Raw genomic sequence first — 22,196 nt, forward strand, 5'->3', positions numbered from 1 at the left:
CAGAGAGGTTACTGATTTGTCTAGGGTCACACAGCAAGTTAGCAGCAGCATCAACCCAGAATCCATGTCTCCCAACTGCCAGTCCACTGCCCACTTCACTTCATTTGGCACCTCTCGGCTACACAGTTCACTGCTTTATCCTCTCAAATGAGGACTTCTTCCGCCTCTGAGCCTCATCGTCCTCCTCTGTGAAATGGGATGATAGCTTCCCTCATGGGATAGAGTGTCACCTTGAGGATGGAATGGCATGAAAGATTGAAACACACTTTGGAAAATGCCAGAGAGCACTAGGGGTCTAAGATACCACTAGAGTGGGTTTGCAGTTTACAATTACCTTGGCAATCGGACAGGCAGTGGGAGTGTTGGGAGACTCTGGCTCACCCCTGTGTTGGGTTTTAGGTGTTAAGGAAGATGCAGAGACGCCACAGCAGCAACACGGATAACATTCCACCCGAAAGGTAGGCATCCCTGCTTCTGTTCCATCTGAGGGCTCTGGGCTTCGGGTGGTAAGGGGCAACCCGAAACTGGATTGAACAATGCCTTCCCCTCAGAGTCAGTTAGAGTCACAGTGACGGCCTCATACTAAACACTCAATACTTAATAGCTTGCTTTTGCTTTTATGCTAAATCTCAAAGTCTTGTGTGACAGGTGAGCTACCTGACTTATCGGATCAATGATTGTATCTGTGGGATTTTAATTTATAGAGATGTCTTAGCCCATTCAGGCTGCTATCACAGAAATACCATAGAATGGGTGTTTGTTTTTTGAGATGAAGTCTTGCTCTGTCACCCAGGCTGGAGAGCAGTGTCAGGATCTCGGCTCACTGCAACCTCCACCTCCTGGGCTCAAGCAATTCTCCTGCCTCAACCTCCCAAGCAGCGGGGATTACAGGCGCCTGCCACCACACCCAGCTAATTTTTGTATTGTTAGTAGAGATGGAGTTTCACCATGTTGGCCAGCCTGGTCTCAAACTCCTGACCTCAAGTGATCTACCCGCCTTGGCCTCCCAAAGGGCTGGGATTACAGGCGTGAGCCACAGCGCCTGGCTCTTTTCTTTTTTTTGAGACAGAGTCTCACTATGTCACCAGGCTGGAGTATGGCGGCATGATCTTGGCTCACTACAGCCTCCGCCTCCCAGATTCAAATGATTCTCATGCCTCAGCCTCCCGAGTAATTGTATTTTAGTAGAGACAGGGTTTCACCATGTTGGCCAGGCTGGTCTTGAACTCTTGACCTCAAGTGATCCACCCACCTTTGCCTCCCAAAGTGCTGGGACTATAGGCCTGAGCCACTGAGCCCGGCCAAATGGGTGGTTTAAATAACAAATATTTATCTCTCACAGTGCTAGGAAGTCTCGAAAGCTCCAGCATATTCAGTGTCTGCTAAAGGCCCACTTTCTGGTTTACTGATGGCCATTCTCTTGCCATATGCTAACGTGGTGAAGGGAAATGGATCTCTCTGGGTCTCCTTTTTAGGGGCACTAATCCCCTTCGTGATGAGCCCATCGCATCACCTAATCATTCTCAAAGGCCCCACCTTGTAGTACTATCACACTGCAGGTCAGGTTTCTTTTTTGAGACAGGGTCTTGCTCTGTTACCTGGGCTGCAGTGCAGTGGTGATTATAGCTCACTATAACCTCCAAATTCTAGGCTCAAGCAATCCTCCTGCCTCAGCCTCCCAGGTAGCTGGGACTACGGGCATGTGCTCATTAAAAAAATTTTTTTGGTAGAAACAGGGTCTCACTAAGCTGTCCAAACTGGCCTCAAACTCCTGAGCTCAAGCAATCTTCCTACCTCGACCTCCCAAAGCCCTGGGATTACAGGAATGAACCACTGTCCCTGGCGTGGGTTAGGTGTCAACTTAAGAATCTGCAGGGGACACAGACATTCAGATCATAACTCCGAGAAACAACACAGAGAGGCTAATGACGTTGAAAGATGAATTTTTTATTTCTTTGATTTCCCAAGAGGAGGGGGCATACCGCCACATGCAGGACCACCTGGGGAAGCACCAGTGTCGGTCAGGAGGCAGAAAGGAGCAAGGAAAAAGCATAGGCCACGGCCTTTATGATGTTTTCTGTGGGAAAGACAGGCAAGGCAGGGGAAACCATTTAGGACTGGCTAGTTTGAATGATGTTGGTGGGCTCTGGGTATCAAGGTGGTCTCTCTTTTTTTTTTTTTTTTTTTTCTGTTGCCCAGGCTAGAATGCAGTGGCACAATCTCAACCCACTGCAGCCTCGACCTCTCAGGATCAAGCGATCCTCCCACCTCAGCCTTCTGAGTAGCTGGGACTACAGGCATGCACTACCATGTCCAGCTAATTTTTGTATTTGTAGAGATGGGGTTTTTGTTATGTCTTCTAGGCTGGACTCAAATTCCTGGGCTCAAGCGATCTGCCCTCCTTGGCCTCCCAAACTGCTGCTCCCTGGGATTATAAACGCGAGCCACTATGTCCGGCCTCAAGTTGCTCTTTAGTTTGGTATCTAGCCCTGGATGATGTAGGACAGGAGAAATATTGGCTGCATGTGTAAAACTTAGATGAAGGAAGGGCTATGCAGTGACTCACACCTGTAATCCCAACACTTTGGGAGACCAAGGTGGGAGGATAACCTGAGTCTCGGCGTTGGAGACCAGCCTAGATGATATAGGGAAATCCTGTCTCTACAAAAAAAGTTGAAAACTAGCCAGGCATGGTGGTATGTGCCAATAGTCTCAGCACTTTGGGAAGCCAACGTGGGAGGATTGCTTGGGCCCAGAAGTTTGAGACCAGCCTGAGCAAAATAGAGAGACCCCATTTCTACAAAAAAATGAAAACTTACCAAGCATGGTGGCATGCATCTGTGGTCCAAGTTACTCAGGAGGCAGAGGTGGAGGATTGCTTGAGCCCAGGAGGCAGAGGTTGCAGTGAGCTATGATTGCACCACTGCACTCCAGCCTAGGCAACAGAGTGAGACCCTGCCTCAAAAAAAAAAAAAGAAAAAAAAAAGTTAGATGAAGCAGCAATTAGGGTTATGGGTTCTGGATCTTAGGGACATGTAAATAACTTTGGCCATAAGTTTGACCCTGTGATTAATGGATACCAGATAGAATCTAAAAAAAAAGGTAATTAAAACACTCATGAGCTAGAATTTTTTTTTTTCCTTTTTTTTGAGATGGCGTCTCACTCTATCACCCAGGCTGGACTGCAGTAGCGTGATCTCAGGTCACTGCAAGCTCCGCCTCCCGGTTCAAGCTATCCTCATGCCTCAGCCTCCTGAGTAGTTGGGACTACAGTCACCCGCCACCATGTTTGGCTAATTTTTTTGTATTTTAGTAGAGACGGGGTTTCACCATGTTGGCCAGGTTGGTCTCGAACTCCTGAGCTTGGGCAGTCCATCCACCTCAGCTTCCTAAAGTGCTGGGATTAGAGGCATGAACCCCTGCTCCCAGCCTAGAATTTCTAGCTATCGAAACCCAAGAGAGAACACACCTGGGGGCCTGTTCTCGGGTTGGGACAGCTTCCAGCCCCGGAAGCCCCGTGTTAGCACATACTTCTAAAGGGTGGGCAGCCAAGCCTTCCCACCCTCACACCCCCTTCCCCCTGTGGCTCAGGGTTGGCTACAAAATCACAAATATCCCCCAGCTCCAGCACTGGGACTACGTTTTGTACGGTGCCTGCCTGTTCTGCAGGGAAGAACCCCAGGCTCAGCCAAACCCCAGCTCGGCCACCTCCCACCTGTGGTGACTTTGGTGCGTGACTTCCCCCTCTAGGTCTCAGCTTCTCCATCCAAAACTGGCAGGTGACAGAACTCAAGAGTTACTTACGTGCCAGGTGCAGTGGCTCACGCCTGTAATCCCAGCACTTTGGGAGGCCAAGGCAGGCGGATCACCTGAGATCAGGAGTTGGAGACCAGCCTGGCCAACATGGTGAGACCCCGTCTCTACAAAAAATACAAAAATTAGCCGGGTATGGGGGCAGATGGCCTGTAGTCCCAGCTGCTCAGGAGACTGAGGCAGAATCGCCTGAACCTGGGAGGTGGAGGTTGCAGTGAGACGAGATCATGCCACTGCACTCCAGCCTGGGTGACAGAGTGAGACTCTGTCTCAAAAAGAAGAAAAAAAGAGTTGTTTATGGATGAAGGAGTGAGTGTGAAGATGCAGAAACACAGCATCCGGCTTGTAATAAGCCTACCTGTTGGACCCTTTTCCGCCTCTAAAGATAACATTTCCATCTGCTGTCAAGTGAACCATGAGATCTCTTGGGGGCAGAGACCACAGCAGGAAACTCAAACCATCTATTGAGTGCTTATACTCTGCTAACCGTCACATTAGCCCAGCGAGAGCACCCATTTTACAGATGCAGAAACTGAGGCTCACAGAGGGGAAGAAAATTACCTAAAGTCACACAGCCAGACATTTGGGCCCCCATCCATTCGTCCCCCAGCATTTGTGCTTTGAGATGCCACATTTTGGCTGCCTGCTGTCTGAGCGGAGCCACTTCTCCTCCTAGGTTGCCTCAAGCTCTGGCCCTTAAGTGGTTAAGTTGGAAGTGCAGCCTCTGTCTCCCTCTAAGGAATATTCTTTCCTAGTTAGGCTGAAATCTCAGCTGGATGCAGGGGAGAGGCCCAGGGAAGGAAGGCCAGCTATAAAAAGCCCCTTTGTGGGTTGAGTCTTCCCTGAGCCCAGTGAATTCAGAGTGCTGGCAAGCTCAGGAGGACAGGATGGCTTTCTAGGGCCCCTTGGGTGGCCAGGGAGGGAGAGTGGCCTCCTTGTGGGCCAACATGGGTACCTGCCAGGACTCTTGCTTTCTGAGCTGAGCTCCTCAAAGTACAGAAAAAGCTCAAGGTCCCTTGAGGATGATAGCCATGGTGTTTGCTGTCGTTGTCATTATTAATATTATCATTATTATTATCCAGAGCTCGGGGAGGAGGGGTTCATATTTCCTGGGCTCTTGGAGCCAGCAGGGATGGGGCTTGGTTGGGGAGGGAATCCAATCCTGAGTTTCCTCTGTTGCACCAGGTGTTTTTTGTTTTTTGTTTTTTTTGACACAAGCCTCACTCTGTCACCCAGGCTGGAGTGCAGTGGCACAATCTTGGCTCACTGCAGCCTCCACCTCCCAAGTTCAAGTGAGATTCTGCTGCAGCTTCCTGAGTAGCTGGGATTACAGATGTGTACCACCATGCCTGGCTAATTTTTGTATTTTTAATAGACAGGGGGCTTCGCCATGTTGGTCAGGTTAGTCTCAAACTCCTGGCCTCAAGTGCTGGGATTACAGGTGTGAGCTACCCTACCCAGTCTGCTTCGAAATCCTGACCTCAACTGATCTGCCCACCTTGGCCTCTCAAAGTGCTGGGATTACAGGCGTGAGCCACTGCGCCTGGCCTCACCGGGTTTTTAGTAACGTACTTGCAGGCCCAGTTTGTGCAGCTGGGGAAACCACCGTGTCCCCCTGCTGTGTGTCACAGGTGTTCTGCAAGCTGTTAAATGGTTTTCCATGGATAAAAAGAATTCTGTGGTCAAATAAGTTTGGGGAACACTGGGCTTAAGCAAAGTTCACTTTTTCAGTTGCAGGCCTTCTCAGAGCCTTTAGTACGCTTCTTTATGCATTCCTTCAAACAAGATTTATTGAGCATGTTCTGAGTGCCAGGTATATGGTGTGGGGTGGTAGAACAAGGCTATAGTGTTTGACCTTGTGGAGTGGAGCTCTGTCCAAAGCTATGGTTAGCAGCACTGACTGTACATTAGAATCGTTGTGGTGGGGGGGGGGAATGGTGGCTCATGCTTATATTCCCAGCATTTTGGAGGCCAAGGCAGGAGGATCACATGAGCTCAGGAGTTTGAGACCAGCAAAACATGGCGAAAACCCATCTCTACAAAAATTACCCAAGCATGGTGATGTACACCTGTAATCCCAGCTACTAAAGAGGCTGAGACACGAGAATCACTTGAACCCGGGAGGCAGAGGTTGCAGGGAGCCGAGATCACGCCACTGCACTCCACCCTGGGTGACAGAGGGAGACCCTGCTCAAAACAAAAAGAATCACTGAGGGGACTCTGAGTAACTTCAGATGCTGCGGCCCATCCACAAAGATTTTGATTCAATTGGTCTCCAGAGGGGTCAGGGCACCTGTTTTTTCCAGAAGTTCCCCCAAGTGATCATAATAGATGGCCACAGTTGAGAGCCACAGGTCTTGAGAGAAAGATGAGGAATAAAATGACAGCCATGATCAGTCCTGTGTAGGTGACATGAGGGTGCAGTGAGAACAAGGAGCCGGGGACTGTCATTGTCTGGGAGTGAGGGGAGCCTCCACCCAGGAAGGGAGACGTTAGCTGAAATCTGACGGATGAGCGTGTGTTACCTAGTTGGGATGGGGTGCGGGTAGGAGAGACATCCTGGTGAAGGTGACAGCCTGGAGTAGGAAAGGAGAAGCGGGCACACGATGAGATTAGAGTTTGGCAGCTTCATCTCTCTGAATCTCAGTTTCTTTGTCAGTAAGGAACATGATACTTGGGAATGATATTTGTACCTATCTAGAAGGTTCATCTGAGATCTTGGGAAGGAATACAGAATGGGAAACCCTGGGAGCGCTTTTAGTGGGATCATGAAATAATCAAATACAGTTGGCCCTCCATATTCATGGGGGATATTGGTTCCAAGACCCCCAGTGGATACCAGAACATGCAGCTGCTCAAGTCGCCTGTATAAAATGGCTAGGACAGTCAGCCATTTGTATCTGTGGGTCCATGACCCAAGGTTGGTTGAATCCTTAAATATGGATGCTGGACTGTATGTGTTTTATTTTTATTTATTTGCTTAGTGAGAAAACATCTCACCCTGTCACCCAGGCTGGAGTGCAGTGGCGTGAACTCAACTCACTGCAACCTCTACCTCCTGGGCTCAAGCCGTCCTCCCACCTCAGCCTTCTGAATAGCTGGGACTACAGGTGCATGCCACCATGCCCAGTTAATTTTTTAATTTTTTTGTAGAGACAGGCTCTTGCTATGTTGCCCAGGCTGGTCTTGAACTCCTGGACTCAAGGGATCTCCCCGCCTTGGCCTCCCAAAGTGCTGGGATTATAGGCGTGAGCCACCATGCCCGGTCTTGTATATATTTGTATATATTTTAAGACATATTTCCTGGAGCCATTTGCAGTGGCACATGCCTATAATCCCAGCTATTCAGGAGGCTGAGGTGGGAGGATCACTTGAGCCCAGGAGTCTGAGGCTCTAGTGAGCTATGATCACACCATTCCAGCCTGGGCAACTCACTGCACGCTCATGTCTCACCCTGTGGATAACGGTCTCATATGATAGATGACATGAGATCAAATGTGAAAACAGTGGAAATTTTTCCCCAAAGCCTCCTGCTGCCATTTTGGACTGAATGACATCTGGTATACATTTATTAAGTACCTAATGTGTGCCCTGGGTTGTGGGGTCCAGAGAATGAATGAAGCCCAGCCCATTTTCAGTAAGCTCATGGTATATCTGGAGTCCCTTAGCGGTCTGTGGAGGTGCCTGCAGGGTGACAGAAGGAGGGAATGGCTCTTTGTCTTCTCCTTCCCCAACACATGCACATCAAGCACATCAGCTCCACTTGCATCTGTGGTGTGGACTGAGTTTGCAGTATAGTGATTCCTCTTGAAAAGAGGATGAACCCTTGGCCGGGCGTGGTAGCTCTTGCCTGTAATCCCAGCACTTTGGGAGGCTGAGGTGGGTGGATCACCTAGGTCAAGAGTTCAAGGCCAGTCTGGCTAACATGATGAAACCCATCTCTACTAAAAATACAAAAATTAGCTGGGCATGATGGTAGGTGCCTGTAATCCCAGCTACTCGGGAGGCTGAGGCAGGAGAATCGTTTGAACCTGGGAGGCAGAGGTTGCAGTGAGCTGAGATTGTGCCACTGCACTCCAGCCTAGGGGACAGAGCAAGACTCTGTCTCAAAAGAAAAAGAAAGAAAAGAGAATGAACCCAAGAATAGAAAGATGGTATCCAGACCTCCATGTTCATGGGAAACTGCACCCAATTCTGAGTTCTCCATTCCTGCAGGGGCAACACCGGGCTCTCTGTTCCTCTAGCAGCGGCTCTGCAAGAGCCACAGAATCCTTTGCCTGATTCCAACGCAAGAGACCCTTGCTTGGAACTAGGGAAAGCAATTTGGCCCTGCAGGTCTTCCATAAGAACTAGAGATACCAGGCGTGGTGGCTCACACCTGTAATCCCAGCATTTTGGGAGGCTGAGGCGGGCAGATCATCTGAGGTCAGTAGTTCGAGACCAGCCTGACCAACCTGTCGAAACCCCATCTCTACTAAAAATACAAAAAATTAGCTGGGTGTGGTGGTGTATGTCTGTAATCCCAGCTACTTGGGAGGCTGAGGCAGGAGGATCGCTTGAACCCGGGAGGTAAAGGTCGTGGTGAGCCGAGATTGCATCATTGTACTCCAGCCTGGGCAACGAGAGTGAAACTCCACCTCAAAAAACAAACAAAAAAGGCTGGGCATGGTGGCTCACGCCTGTAACCTGTAATCCCAACACTTTGGGAGGCCGAATTACTTGAGCTCGAGACCAGCNAAAAAAAAAAAACCAGAGATAATAGTTCCCATGTATTGAGCACCTATTATTGCAAAATGTGTTTTAAACTTAATGCGCCCCCCACCCCCAGCATTCTATTCAGGAATAAAGGCCCACTTCTCAGGTGAGAAAGCTGAGTGCAGAGGTATAAGCCCCTAGAAAAGGTGGGGATGCAGTTTGAACGTGGGCCTTCCAGCTAAGTCTTCTTCACATTACTCTCATGGAAGTCTTCCACCTAAGTGGGTGGGTCCCACCCAGTGCCAGCTGTGACCAAGGCTGGCCCCTCTGGGGAACTGGGAGCCATTGAACTTGAAGATTGCAGAACCAGGTGTCCTTGGGATCTCGAGGTAATTCTAGAATCATAGAATTCTGTGCTCCCTTTTCAACGAAGTGTGCTGGTTACTAAAGTGGGCTCTAGAGAGAGTCGGCCTGGGTTCGAATCTCCCCTGCTCCACCCCTTACCAGCTCTGTGACTCTGGACAAGTTACTTTCTCTCTCTGGGCCTCTGTTTCTTTATCTGTAAAGAGGGGATATCCATAGGACCTAATTCCAGGGTTGATGGGAGGATTTAGTAAGATAAAGATAATCAATGCCAAACACTCAGAAGACTATCTGACATATAGCAGGTTTCAATAAAGGTTATGACCTCTTGTTATTGATATTATTTGTGTTAGTTCCTAGGACTGCTATAACAAAGTACCACACCCTGGGGTGCTTCAACAACAGAAATTTCTTTTAACAAGTTCTGGAGGCTGGAAGGCTGAGATCAGGGTATCAGCCAGGTTGGTCCCTTCTCAGGCCTCTCTCCTTGGCTTGTGGATGGCTGTCTGCTCCCTGTGTCTTTATATGGTCTACTCTCTGTACCTGTCTGTGTCCTAATCTCTTCCTCTTCTTTTCATTTTTTTCCTTTTATGACAGAGTCTCTCTGTCGCCCAGGTTGGAGTGCAGTGGCGAGATTTGGCTCACTGCAGCCTCGACATCCTGGGCTCAAGTGATCCTCCCACCTCAGCCTCCTGAGTAGCTAGAGCTACAGTCCGGCGCCACCAGGCCTGGCTGATTTCTTTCTATTTTTTGTAAAGTTGGAGTCTCCCTGTTGCCCAGGCTGGTCTTGAACAACTGGGCTCAAGCAATCCTCCCACCTCTGCCTCCCAAAGCGCTGGGATTACGGGCATCAGCCACTGCAGCCAGCCCCAACGTCTTCTTACAAGGACAACAGTCACACTGGATTAGACCCACTCTAATGATTTCATTTTAACTTCATTGCTTCTTAAGGACCCTGTCTTTAAATGGTCACATTCTGAGGTCCTGGGAGTAAGGACTTCATGTGAATTTGAGAGGGGACACAGCTCAACCCATAACATAACTGATAGTATTGGTCCCCATGCTCGTCTAGAGTGAGGTCTTTTCCATCTGCCTGACTTCCTGGGGTTTCTCTCCCCTTGTCACCCAGAAACCGCAGCCAGGCACTCAGCTCCGAGGCGAGTGTGGATGAAGGTGGCGTCTTTGAGAGTCTGAAGGCAGAGGCGGCCTCCCCACCAGCGCTCTTCTCGGGCTTATCAGGCAGCCTCCCCACCAGCTCGTTCCCCTCCAGCCTGGTGCTGGGCTCCTCGGCTGGCGGCGGTGACGTGTTCATCCAGATGCCCGCATCCAGGGAGGAAGGAGGGGGCCGGGGCGAGGGGGGCGCCTACCACCACCGCCAGCCCCACCACCACTTCCACCACAGCGGCCACCGCGGGACCTCCTTGCTGCAGCACGTGGGAGGGGACCACCGGGGACACTCGGAGGAAGGAGGCGACGACCAGCCCGGGACTCCTGCCCCTGCCCTGTCCGAGCTGAAGGCTGTGATCTGCTGGCTCCAGAAAGGACTCCCCTTCATCCTGATCCTCCTGGCCAAACTGTGCTTCCAGCATAAGCTCGGTGAGTTCCAGGGGCGTGGCTGTCCTCGCCAGGGGCTTCACGGCAGTGTGCCTGCAGCCCATGGGGTGGGGGGCTCCTCCTCTGAAGCCCAGGGAGAGGCAGCAGAGACCAACATGGGCTTCAGGGTGTAGGATTCTGAGACAGACCTGGGCTCAAATCCTGGCCGACTAGCTGTGTGACTTGGGGCAAGTCGCTTGGCTTCTCTGAGCCTCGGTTTCCTCATCTGTCTTGTGGGGGTTATGATAGAAACTTCCTCGCTGGTTGGCTGGTGTGAAGGAGTCCTGCGTAATAACTCAGACTGCTGGAGTCTGTACCCTAGCTCTGTCCCCTCCTGGCTGTGTGATGCGAGGTGCATTATTTAACCTCTCTGTGCCTCAGTTTCATCATCTGTAAAGTGGGGTTATTCTTCATGGGATCACAGTGGCATTAGATTTTAGTTAATATGAGTAACACACATTACAATTTTTAATATATATATATAGAGAGAGAGAGAGAGAAAGAAAGAGAAAGAGAGAGAGAGAGAGAGAGACTGGGTCTTACTCTTTCGCCCAGGCTAGAGTGCAGTGGTGCAGTCTCAGCTCACTGCAACCGTCGCCTCCCAGGTTCAAGCGATCCTCCCACCTCAGCCTCCTGAGTAGCTGGGACCATAGGCGTGTGCCACCATGCCCTGCTAAATTTTAAATTTTTGTGTGGAGTAGAAGTCTCACTATATTGCCCAGGCTGGTCTCAAATTCCTGGGCTCAAGCAATCCTCCCTCCTTGGCCTCCTAAAGTGCTGGGATTACAGGTGTGAGCCGCTGCCTGGCCTGTTATATGCATTATTAACATACATTGAAATACTTAACATAGAGCCTGGCACACAGCAAGTGATGAATAAATACTACCTATTGTTGTTATTAGGGAATAAGATAATGATTCCTAAAGTGCTTAGTTTCCTATCTGACACATACTCAACAGTCAATAAATTGGCCTCTGGTATAACTGTGGTTTGTTTGTTTGTTTGTTTTGAGATGGAGTTTCACTCTTGTTGCCCAGGCTGGAGTGCAACGGCGTGACCTCGGCTCACCGCATCCTCTGCCTTCTGGGTTCCAGCAATTCTCCTCCCTCTCTTGAGTAGCTAGGATTACAGGCACCCACCACCATGCCCAGCTAATTTTTGTATTTTTTGGTACAGACGGGGTTTCACCATGTTTGCCAGCTGGTCTCAAACTCCTGACCTCAGGTGATCTGCCTGCCTCAGCCTCCCAGAATGCTGAGATTACAGGCACGAGCCATTGTGCCCAGCCTAGTATGCTGTCATTGTTATTATTAATGTTATTTATTGGACTTTTGTTTGTTTGTTTATTTGAGACTGAGTCTTGCTCTGTCACCAGGATGGAGTGCAATGGTGCGATATCAGCTCAATGCAAACCTCCGCCCCGAGGTTCAAGCGATTCTTGTGTCTCAGCCTCTTGAGTAGCTGGGATTATAGGCACCCACCACCACACCTGGCTAATTTTTTTAAATTTTTAGTAGAGATGGGGTTTTGCCATGTTGGCCAGGCTGGTCTCGAACTCCTAACCTCAAGTGGTCCACCTACCTCAGCCTCCTAAAAGGAATGAATTAACAGCTCATGCTATTATTTTAGATGGCTGGGATTACAGGCATGAGCCACCGCGCCCGGCTTACTTATTAGATCATGGTGTTGCTGTGCCCTGGCCAGTCTATAGGCTGTTGTTTTAGCTCTGCAGTAGAAGTGATGGTAAGAATTATCTTGTGGCCTACCACTTTCCATGAGAAAATATTGTCAGGTGGGTTGGCTCATGCCTGTAATCCCAACAGTTTCGAGGCCGAGGTGGGAATATTGCTCAAGGCCGCGAGTTCAAGACCAGCCTGGGAAACATAGTGAGAGCCTATCTCTACCAAAAATAAAGAGAGAGAGAGCCTCGAGAGGAGGTGAGACCATTCTTTATTTCTTATTTTCTTCTCTCTGATGAGTGACAGCTCGCTCAGATTCCTCTCCCTTCCTTGCTGAGTGCTTCCCTATCAGCCCTCCCTTTCTGTTCCTATAAGCGAAAGCTGGCATGTTCCCCGTTACCCTGAATTCTGGCAAAATCACAGCTAAGTTTTGTTTTGTGAGTATGGTCATTTTCTTTTTCACTTGGCAGGTTTTTTTGTTTTTTAATCAAAGAGAAGGGTAGAAAAAAGGATTACGGGGCCACTCATTCTTGCTTTATATGTTTTAAGGGAAGAAACACAGTAGATCTGGAAAAATACCTGGAGTGTACATACCTATTAAAAGAGCAAGTAAGGCTGGGCACGGTGGCTCACCCCTATAATTCCAGCACTTTCGGAGGCCGAGGTAGGTGAATCACTTGAGGTCAGGAGTTTGAGACCAGCGTGGCCAACATGGTGAAACCCCATCTCTACTAATAATTAAAAAATTAGCTGGGCGTGGTGGTGCACACCTGTAATCCCAGCTATTCAGGAGGCTGAGACACCAGAATCACTTGAACCCAGTGGGTAGAGGTTGCAGTGAGCTGAGATTGCACCACTGCACTCCAGCCTGGGCGACAAAGTGAGACAGTGTCTCAGAAAAACAAAAAAAAAACAAGTAAGTGCATCAGGTGAAAGGAATCCTGTCTGCAAATAACAAAAAGCAGGACTCAAAAATCATTGTTCCGGAAGAATTCCAAGATTGTAGCTTGGCAAACAGCGGCAATTAAATGTCTGGTGGAAGAAAATTCAATTCCGTTCTCCCATCTGCCTGAGTCAGGTTTGTCTGTTAGCTGGGATTTTTTTTCTCATTGAACATTAAACTTGAATTCCTTATAGTGCTGTGAGTTTTTTCTTTTTTTTTCTTTTTTTTGAGAGAGTCTTGCCTGTTGCCCAGGCTGGAGTGCACTGGTGTGATCTCAACTCACTGCAGTCTCTCCATCCTGGGTTCAAGCAATTCTTGTTCCTCAGCCTCCTGAGTAGCTGCGACTACAGGTGTTCGCCACCATGTCCGGCTAATTTTTGTATTTTTAGTAGAGATGTGATTTCGCCATGTTGGCCAGGCTCGTCTCAAACTCTTGGCCTGAAGTGATCTACCCACCTCGGCCTCCCAAAGTGCTGGGATTACAGGCATGAGCCACGGCACCCAGCTGTGAGTTTTTTCAGTGTGTGCTTTTATCACAAATTCTATCTGATTCTATCAATCAGATTCTTTTTGAAAGTAGATATAATAAGAGGCATCATTTACTAACTGCTAAGGATTATGATCTAGAAGCTTTCCATGAGGTGTAAGTAATGTTATTGCTCTGTCCATTTTACACCTGAGGAAACTGGGGCTTAGAGAGGTGCCAAGCTCACACAGAGAGGAAGGGCAGAGCTGGGATTTGAACCCAGGCCTTACCAGACTGCACAGTGCTGATCTGGTGCTATAGTATCCCCACAGGGACCTAATCCTGTCCCTAAGTCAGAACGGCTCAAAATTCCCAGCGATTTAGATGGCAAATCCCCTAGAAGCAGGATTTTTAACTCTAAAGGGACCAGGGATGTGTCTTTTCCCCCACGTTGCTCAGCACCCTGGGCTAGGCCTGATGAGTCTAAGTGGGTGATGTCAAGCCCTCCTCTGTCCTGCAGGCATCGCTGTGTGCATCGGGATGGCCAGCACCTTCGCCTATGCCAACTCCACGCTCCGAGAACAGGTCTCTCTGAAGGTGAGTCACCTGGCAACCTAGTCTCCAGTGGCTGCTGCAACAAATAGCCACAGGCCAGGCGCAGTCTTCCCCCCAAGTCTCCAACATCCATTGTATCATTTTTATGCCTTTGCATCCTGATAGCTTAGCTCCCTCATGGCAGTGAGAACATACGATGGTTGGTTTTCCATTCCTGAGTTACTTCACTTAGAAGAATAGTTTCCAATCTCATCCAGGTCACTGCAAATGCTGTGAATTCATTCCTTTTTATGGCTGTGTAGTATTCCATTAGATATATATATATATATATATATATATATATATATATATATATATATATATATATATATATATATATATACAAATATATATACACACACACACACACACACACACACACACAGTTTCTTTATTCACTCATTGATTGATGGGCATTTGGGTTGGTTCCACGATTTTGCACCTGTGAATTGTGCTGCTATAAATATGCATGTACAAGTATCTTTTTGGAATAATGACTTCTTTTCCTCTGGGTAGATACCCAGTAGTGGGATTACTGGATCAAACGCTAGTTCTTCTTTTAGTTCTTTAAGAAATCTCCACACCGTTTTCCACAGTGACTGTACTGGTTTCCATTCCCACCAGCAGTGTAGAAGTGTTCCCTTCACCTCATCCACGCTAGCATCTATTGTTTTTTGATTTTTTGATGATGGCCACTCTTGCAGGAGTGAGGTGATATCACATTGTGGTTTTGATTTGCATTTCCATGGTTATTAGTGATGTTGAGCATTTTTTCATGTCTTTTTTTTTGGCCATTTGTATATCTTCTTTTGAGAATTGTCTATTCATGTCCTTAGCCCACTTGTTGATGGGATTGTTTTTTTCTTACTGATTTGTTGGATTCCGTTGTAGATTCTGGATATTAGTCCTTTGTCAGGTGTACAGATTGTGAAGGTTTCTCCCACTCTGTGGGTGGTCTGTTTACTCTATTGACTGTTCCTTTTGCCGTGCAAAGGCTCTTTAGTTTAATTAGCTCCCAGCAATTTATCTTTGTTTTTATTGCATTTGCTTTTGGGTTCGTGGTCATGAAATTCCTTGCCTAAGCCAATGTCTAGAAGGGTTTTTCCAATGTTACCTTCTAGAATTTTTATAGTGTCAAGTCTTAGGTTTAAATCCTTAATCCATCTTGAGTTGATTTTTGTACAAGGTGAGAGATGAGGACCCAGTTTCATTACCCTACAGGCGCCTAGTCAATTATCCCAGCACCATTTATTGAAAAGAGTACCATTTCCCTACTTTATGTTTTTGTTATGGTCAGTTAGCTGTAAGTATTTGGTTTATTTCTGGGTTCTCTATTCTGTTCTAATGGTCTATGTCCCTATTTTTATACCAGTATCATGCTGTTTTGGTGACTATGGCTTTATAGTATAGTTTGAAATCAGGTAGTGTGATGCCTCCAGATTTGTTCTTTTTGCTTAGTCTTGCTTTGGTCATGTGGTTCTTTTTTGGTTCCATGTGAATTTTAGAATTATTTTTTCTAATTCTGTGAAGAATGATGGTGGTATTTTGATGGGAATTGCATTGAATTTGTAGATTGCTTTTGGCAGTATGGTCATCTTCACAATATTGATTCTACCCATTCATGAGCATGGGATGTGTTTCCATTTGTTCATGTCATCTCTGATTTCTTTCAGCAATGTTTTATAGTTTTCCTTGTAGAGGTTTTTTGACTCCTTAGTTAGGTATATTTCTAAGGTTTTTTTTCTTTCTTGCAGCTATTGTAAAAGGAGTTGAGTTCTTCTTGATTTGATTTTCCACCTGGTCACTGTTGGTATATAGAAGAGCTACTGATTTGTGTACATTAATCTTGTATCTGGAAACTTTGTGTTTTTGTTTTTGTTTGTTTTTTGAGACAGAGTTTTGCTCTTGTTGCCCAGGCTGGAGTGTAATGGCATGATCTCAGCTCCCTGCAAGCTCCACCTCCAGGGTTCAAGTGAGTCTCCTGCCTCAGCCTCCAGAGTAGCTGGGATTACAGACATGTGCCACCATACCTGGCTAATTTTGTATTTTTAGTAGAGATGAGGTTTCTCCATGTTGGTCAGTCTGGTTTTGAACTCCCAGCCTCAGGTGATCTGCCCTCCTTGGCCTCCGTTAAGTGCTGGGATTATAGGTGTGAGCCACCATGCCCGGCCAAAACCTGGTTTTATGTTGGCTGTGGATTTATCATAGATGGCTTTTATTATACTAAGGTATGTCCCTTCTATGCCAATTTTGCATAGATTTTTAATCATAAAGCGACGCTGGATTTTGTCGAATGCTTTTTCTGCATCTATTGAAATGATCATGTGATTTTTGTTTTTAATTCTGTTTATGTGGCGTATCACATTTATTGACTTGTGCACGTTAAGCCATCCCTGCATCCGTGATATGAAACCTACTTGAGCATGGTGGATTATCTTTTTGATATGTTGTTGGATTTGGTTAGCTAGTATTTTGTTATGCATTTTAGCATCTATATTCATCAAGGATATTTATTGGTCTGTGGTTTTCCGTTTTGGTTATGTCCTTTCCTGGTTTTGGTATTAAGGTGATGCTGGCTTCATAGAATGAATTAGGGAGGGGTCCTTCTTTCTCTATCTTGTGGAATAATGTTAAAAGGATTGGTACCAGTTTTCTGAATGTCTGGTAGAATTCTGCTGTGAATCTGTCTGGTCCTGGACTTTTTTTGTTGTTGGTATTTTTTAAATTACCATTTCAATCTTGCTGCTTGTTATTTGTCTGTTTAGGATATCTAATTCTTCCTAATTTAAGCTAGGAGGGTTGTATTTTTCCAGGAATTTATCCATCTCTTCTAGGTTTTCTAGTTCAGGTGTGTAAAGGTGTTCATAGCAGCCTTGAATGACCTTTTGTATTTCAGTGGTGTCAGTTGATAAATCTCCTTTTTTGTTTTTTTAGTGAGGTTATTTGGATTTTCTGTTTTCTTTTCCTGGTTAATCTTGCCAATGGTCTATCAGTTTTATTTATCTTTTCAAAGAACCAGCTTATTGTTTCATTTATCTTTTGAATTGTTTTTCTGTTTCGATTTTATTTCGTCCTGCTCCGCTCTTGGTTATTTCCTTTCTTCTGCTGGGTTTGGGTTTGGTTTGTTCTTGTTCCACTAGTTCCTTGAGGCGTGACCTTACAGTGTCAGTTTGTGCTCTTTCAGTCTTTTTGATGTAGGCATTTAGGGCTCTGAACTCTCCTCTTAGCACTGCCTTTGCTGTATCCCACAGGTTGTGATAGGTTGTGTCATTATTGTCTTTCAGTTCGAAGAATTTTTTAATTTCCATCTTGATGTCGCTTTTGACCCAGTGCTCAGTCAAGAGCAGGCTATTTAATTTCCATGTATTTGCATGGTTTTGAAGGTTCCTTTGGAGTTGATTTCCAGTTTTATTCCACTGTGGTCTGAGAGAATACTTGATATAATTTCAGTTTTCTTAAATTTATTGAGGCTCGTTTTGTGGCCTATCATATGGTCTATCTTGGAGAAAGTTCCATGCACTGTTGAATAGAATGTGTATTTTGTGGTTGTCGGATGAAATGTTTTGTATATGTCTGTTTAGTCCATTCGTTCCAAGGTATAATTTATTTTTATTTATTTATGTTTATATTTTTATTTATTTATTTTGAGACCGGGGTTTCACTTTTGTTGCCCAGGCTGGAGAGCAATGGTGAGATCTCGGCTCACTGCAACCTTGCCTCTGGGGTTCAAGCAATTCTCCTGCCTCAGCCTCCCAAATAGCTGGGATTATAGGTGCCCGCCACTAAGTCCTGCTAATTTTTGTATTTTTAGTAGAAACAGGGTTTCACTGTGTTGGCTAGGCTGGTCTTGAACTCCTTACCTCATGATCTGCCCGCCTCCACCTCCCAAAATGCTGGGATTATAAGCATGAGCCATCGCGCCCAGCCTCCAAGGTATAATTTAAATCCATTGTTTGTTTGTTGCCTTTCTGTCTTGACGACCTGTCTAGTGCTATCAGTGGAGTATTGAAGTCCTCCACTATTATTGTGTTGCTTTCTATCTCATTTCTGAGGTCTATTAGTAATTGTTTTATAAATTTGGAAGCTCCAGTGTTAGGTGCATATATGTTTAGAATTGTGGTATTTTCCGAACAAGGCCTTTTACCATTATATAATATTCCTCTTTGTCTTTTTAAACCACTGCTGCTTTGAAGTTAGTTTTTTCTGACATAAGGATAGCTACCCCTGCTCCCTTTTGGTGTTCATTTGCATGAAATGCCTTTCGTACCCCTTTACTTTATGTGAGTCCTTGTGCGCAGGATGAGTCTCCTGAAAGCAGCAGTTGGTTGGTTGGTGAGTTCTTATCTATTCTGCAGTTCTGTGTCTTTTAAGTGGAGAATTTTGTCCATTTACATTCAGTGTTAGTATTGAAATGTGAGGTACCATTGCATTCATTATGCTCTTTGTTGCCTGTGTACTTTGGTTTTTTCATTTTTTGTTTTTGGTTTTTAACTTACATTTTTGTTTTATGGTCCTGTGTGATGTATGCTTTAAAGAGGTTCTGTTTTGATGTGTTTCCAGGATTTGTTTCAAGATTTAGAGCTCCTTTTAGCAGTTCTTGTAGTGCTGACTTGGCAATAGGAAATTCTCTCAACATTTGTTTGTCTAAAAAAGACTGTATCTTTCCTTCATATATGGCTATTAGTTTCACTGGATACAAAATTCTTGGCTAGTAATTGTTTTGAGGAGGCTGAAGATAGGGCCCCAATCTTTTTTAGCTTGTAGGGTTTCTGCTGAGAAATCTGCTGTTAATCTGATAGATTTTCCTTTATAGGTTACCTGGTACTTCTGTCTCACAGCTCTTAAGATACTTTCTTTTGTCTTAACTTTGGATAACCCGATGACAGTGTGCCTAGGCAAAGATCATTTTGCAATGAATTTCCCAGGTGTTTTTTGTGCTGCTTGTATTTGGATGTCTAGGTCTCTAGCAAGGCCAGGGAAGTTTTCCTCTATTATTCCCCCAAATATTTCCAAATTTTCAGAATTCTCTTCTTCAGGAACACTGACTGATTATTCTTAGGTTTGGTCATTTAATATAATCCCAGACTTCTTGGAGGCTTTGTTCATATTTTCTTATTTTTCTTTGTCTTTGTTGGATTGGGTTAATTCAAAGACCTTGTCTTCAAGCTCTGAAGTTCTTTATTCTACTTGTTCAATTCTATTCCTGAGACTTTCCAGAACATTTCACATTTCTAAAAGTGTGTCCAAAGTTTCCTGAATTTTTTATTGTTTTTTTCTTTAAGCTATCTACTTCCTTGAATATTTCTCCCTTCACTTCTCGTATCATATTTTGGATTTCATTGCATTGGGCTTTGCCTTTCTCTGGTCCCTCCCTGATAAGCTTAATAACTAGCCGGCTGAAGTCTTTTTCAGGTAAATCAGGGATTTTTTTTTCTTGCTTGGATCCATTGCTGGTGAACTAGCGTGATTTTTGTGGGGTGTTGAAGAGCCTTGTTTTGTCATATTACTGGGGTTGGTTTTCTGGTTCCTTCTCTTTTGGGTAGGCTCTGTCAGAGGGAAGGTCTAAGGTTGAAGGCTGTTATTCAGATTCTTTTGTCCCATGGGGTGTTCCCTCATTGTAGTACCCTCCCCCTTTTCCTGTGGATGTGGCTTCCTGTGAGCCCAACTGCAGTGATTGTCTTCTGGGTCGAGCCACCCAGTAAGTCTACCTGGCTCCTGGCTGGTACTGAAGGTTGTCTGCACAGAGTCCTGTGATGTGAACCATCTATGGGTCTCTCAGCTGTGGATACCAGTGCCTGTTCCCATGGAGGTGGCAGAGGGTGCCCCGGACTCCGTTGAGGATTGTTAGCTTTGGTGGTTTAATGGTCTATTTTTGTGTTGGTTGGCCTCCTGCCAGGAGGTGGCGCTTTCCAGAGAGCCTCAGCTGTGGTAGTGTGGAGAGGAACCTGCGGGGCACCCTAGAACTCCCAAGTTTATGTGCCCTTTGTCTTCTGCTACCAGGGTGGGCAAGAAGGACCATCAGGTGGGGGTGGGGCTCGGCGGTCTTTGCTGTGGGGGATGGGGTGAGATTCCCAGGTCACTGGAGTTGTGTACCAAGGAGGATTATGGCTGCCTCTGCTGAGTCACGTAGGTCGTCCGGAAGTGGGGGAAAGCCGGCAGCCACGGGCCTCGCCCAGCTCCCAGGCAGACCGAAGGGCCAGTCTCACTCCCACGTGCCCCCGCAACAGCCCCCAGACTGTTTCCAGGTGGAGGGCGATAGGGGCTTGAAAACCTGCCCCAGGCTGTCCACCTCCCAGCTGCCAAAGAAAAGGGCTTAGTTCTTCCCGCACCTGTGGAGTCTGCACACCGGATTCGCGTCCTCCCGAGAGTTCTGGCCAGGAGGCTCCTTACCCTGTTCAAATTGTTACAGAGTTCAGCTAGAGACTTGCTTCTCCCTGTGGAGTTATACCCCTTACCCTCCCGTTGGATCTCTGTGGTGCCAGCGGGGAATGGGCTGCTCGGGGACCCAGCGACCTCCCAGGGCCCTTCTCCTGCTTCCTCTACCCTGCATTTCACTCGCTCTCCAAACTGACCCAGCGCCAGGTAAAGTCGGAAACCTCTCCGCAAACAGCCCTTCAGCTTCTCCACTGGGGGTGAGTGCTCGGGAGAGGAGGGTCCCCCTTTCCCACTTCCGCAATTGGGGCACTCACAGCTTTGGGGGGCCCCCCTGGGTCCTGCAGGAGCAGTACGCTTCTTTCAGAGAGGCTGTGGGTCCTCTTCAGATTGCTGGTTTGTTTTTGCAGTTGATCTAGAGCTAAAATTCACAATGCGAGCTTCCATACGCTGCTCTGTCTGGAGCGTCAATCTAGCTCTGCCTCCCGTCCGCCATGATCTCTCTAAAACCTCTTCTTTTACTCTTTTATTTTGTAATTTTTAGAGACAGATTCTCACTCTGGCACCCAGGTTAGAGTGCAGTGGCATGACCATAGCTCATGGCAGCCTCCAACTCCTGGGCTCAAGTGATCCTCCTACCTCAGCCTCCAGAGAGGCCATTCTTCTGCCTACCACCCCCAGGTAGATCCCTGCATGTTCCTTTCTTCTCTCCAACAGCCGCATCTCTTCCGTGCCCCTGACCCAGTCCCTTTACCCTGCAGACATTCAGCTCATTAGCTCACTTTCGTTTTTTGGTGTTTTGTTTTGTTTTGTTTGGGATGGAGTCTTGCTCTGTTGCCCAGGCTGGAGTGCAGTGGCATGATCTTGGCTCACTGCAACCTCTGCCTCCCAGGTTTAAGCAATTCTGCTGCCTCAGTCTCCCCAGTAGCTGGAACTACAGACACACACCACTATACCCGGCTAATTTTTTGTATTTTTAGTAGAGACGGGGTTTCACCACATTGGCCAGGCTGGTCTCGAACTCCTCACCTCAGGTGATCCTCATGCCTTGGCCTCTGAAAGTGCTGGGATTACAGGTGTGGGCCTCTGTGCCCGGCCCCATTAGGTTACTTGCATTCCACCCTCGTGCTTATGACCATCCCTCTTACGCTGCTGGGTAGTCATAGAGCTTCACCACCATCCTCCTGAATGTCCTGTGTCTGCTGAGCTCTAATTGCGTGCCTGGCACAGTGCTGAGCCCATTGCTCATCTCAGCAGGTTCATCCCAGCAACCTGGGAGGGAAACAAAATTATTCTTTTGTCATTTTCCCACCGAGGAAAGAGTGGCTCAGAGACACTGGGTTCCTTGCCTGAGGTCACACAGCCAGTTCCATCATGACTTGCATCCAGGTAGTTGAGCCTGTGCTCATCCCAGGTTCAAATCCCTGCTCCTCCATCCCCCTGCAGACCCTCAAATAGGTTACCTTGGTGATCTCAGACTCAGGCGCCGCCTCTGGAAAAGAGCCTGGTGGCACCAATTCGCAGACCTGTTGAAAGGACTGAATGGAGCAGTGCAGCCAGGCCCGTTGTGATGGTTCATGCCTATAACCCTAACCACTTGGGAGGCTGAGGCATGAGAATCATTTGAATCAGGAAGACAGAGTCTGCAGTGAGCCTAGATCACGCCACCATACTCCAG

At 47.0% G+C, this 22,196-nt stretch overlaps 1 protein-coding gene across 2 annotated transcripts in view; it reads left to right on the forward strand.

The window, feature by feature from the left end:
- RNFT2 (ring finger protein, transmembrane 2) overlaps positions 1-22,196 on the forward strand; it is a 120,783-nt gene that overhangs the window by 2,425 nt on the left and 96,162 nt on the right. For both annotated transcript variants that reach the window (XM_017529531.2, XM_017529530.2), the window contains exons 3-5: positions 400-458; positions 10,001-10,467; positions 14,073-14,149. In XM_017529531.2, coding sequence (XP_017385020.1) covers positions 400-458; positions 10,001-10,467; positions 14,073-14,149 — 603 coding nt within the window. The remainder of the gene's footprint in view (positions 1-399; positions 459-10,000; positions 10,468-14,072; positions 14,150-22,196) is intronic.

This window comes from Cebus imitator, unplaced genomic scaffold (genome assembly GCF_001604975.1).
Source record: "Cebus imitator isolate Cc_AM_T3 unplaced genomic scaffold, Cebus_imitator-1.0 Scaffold59, whole genome shotgun sequence".
NCBI classification, from domain to species: Eukaryota; Metazoa; Chordata; class Mammalia; order Primates; family Cebidae; genus Cebus; species Cebus imitator.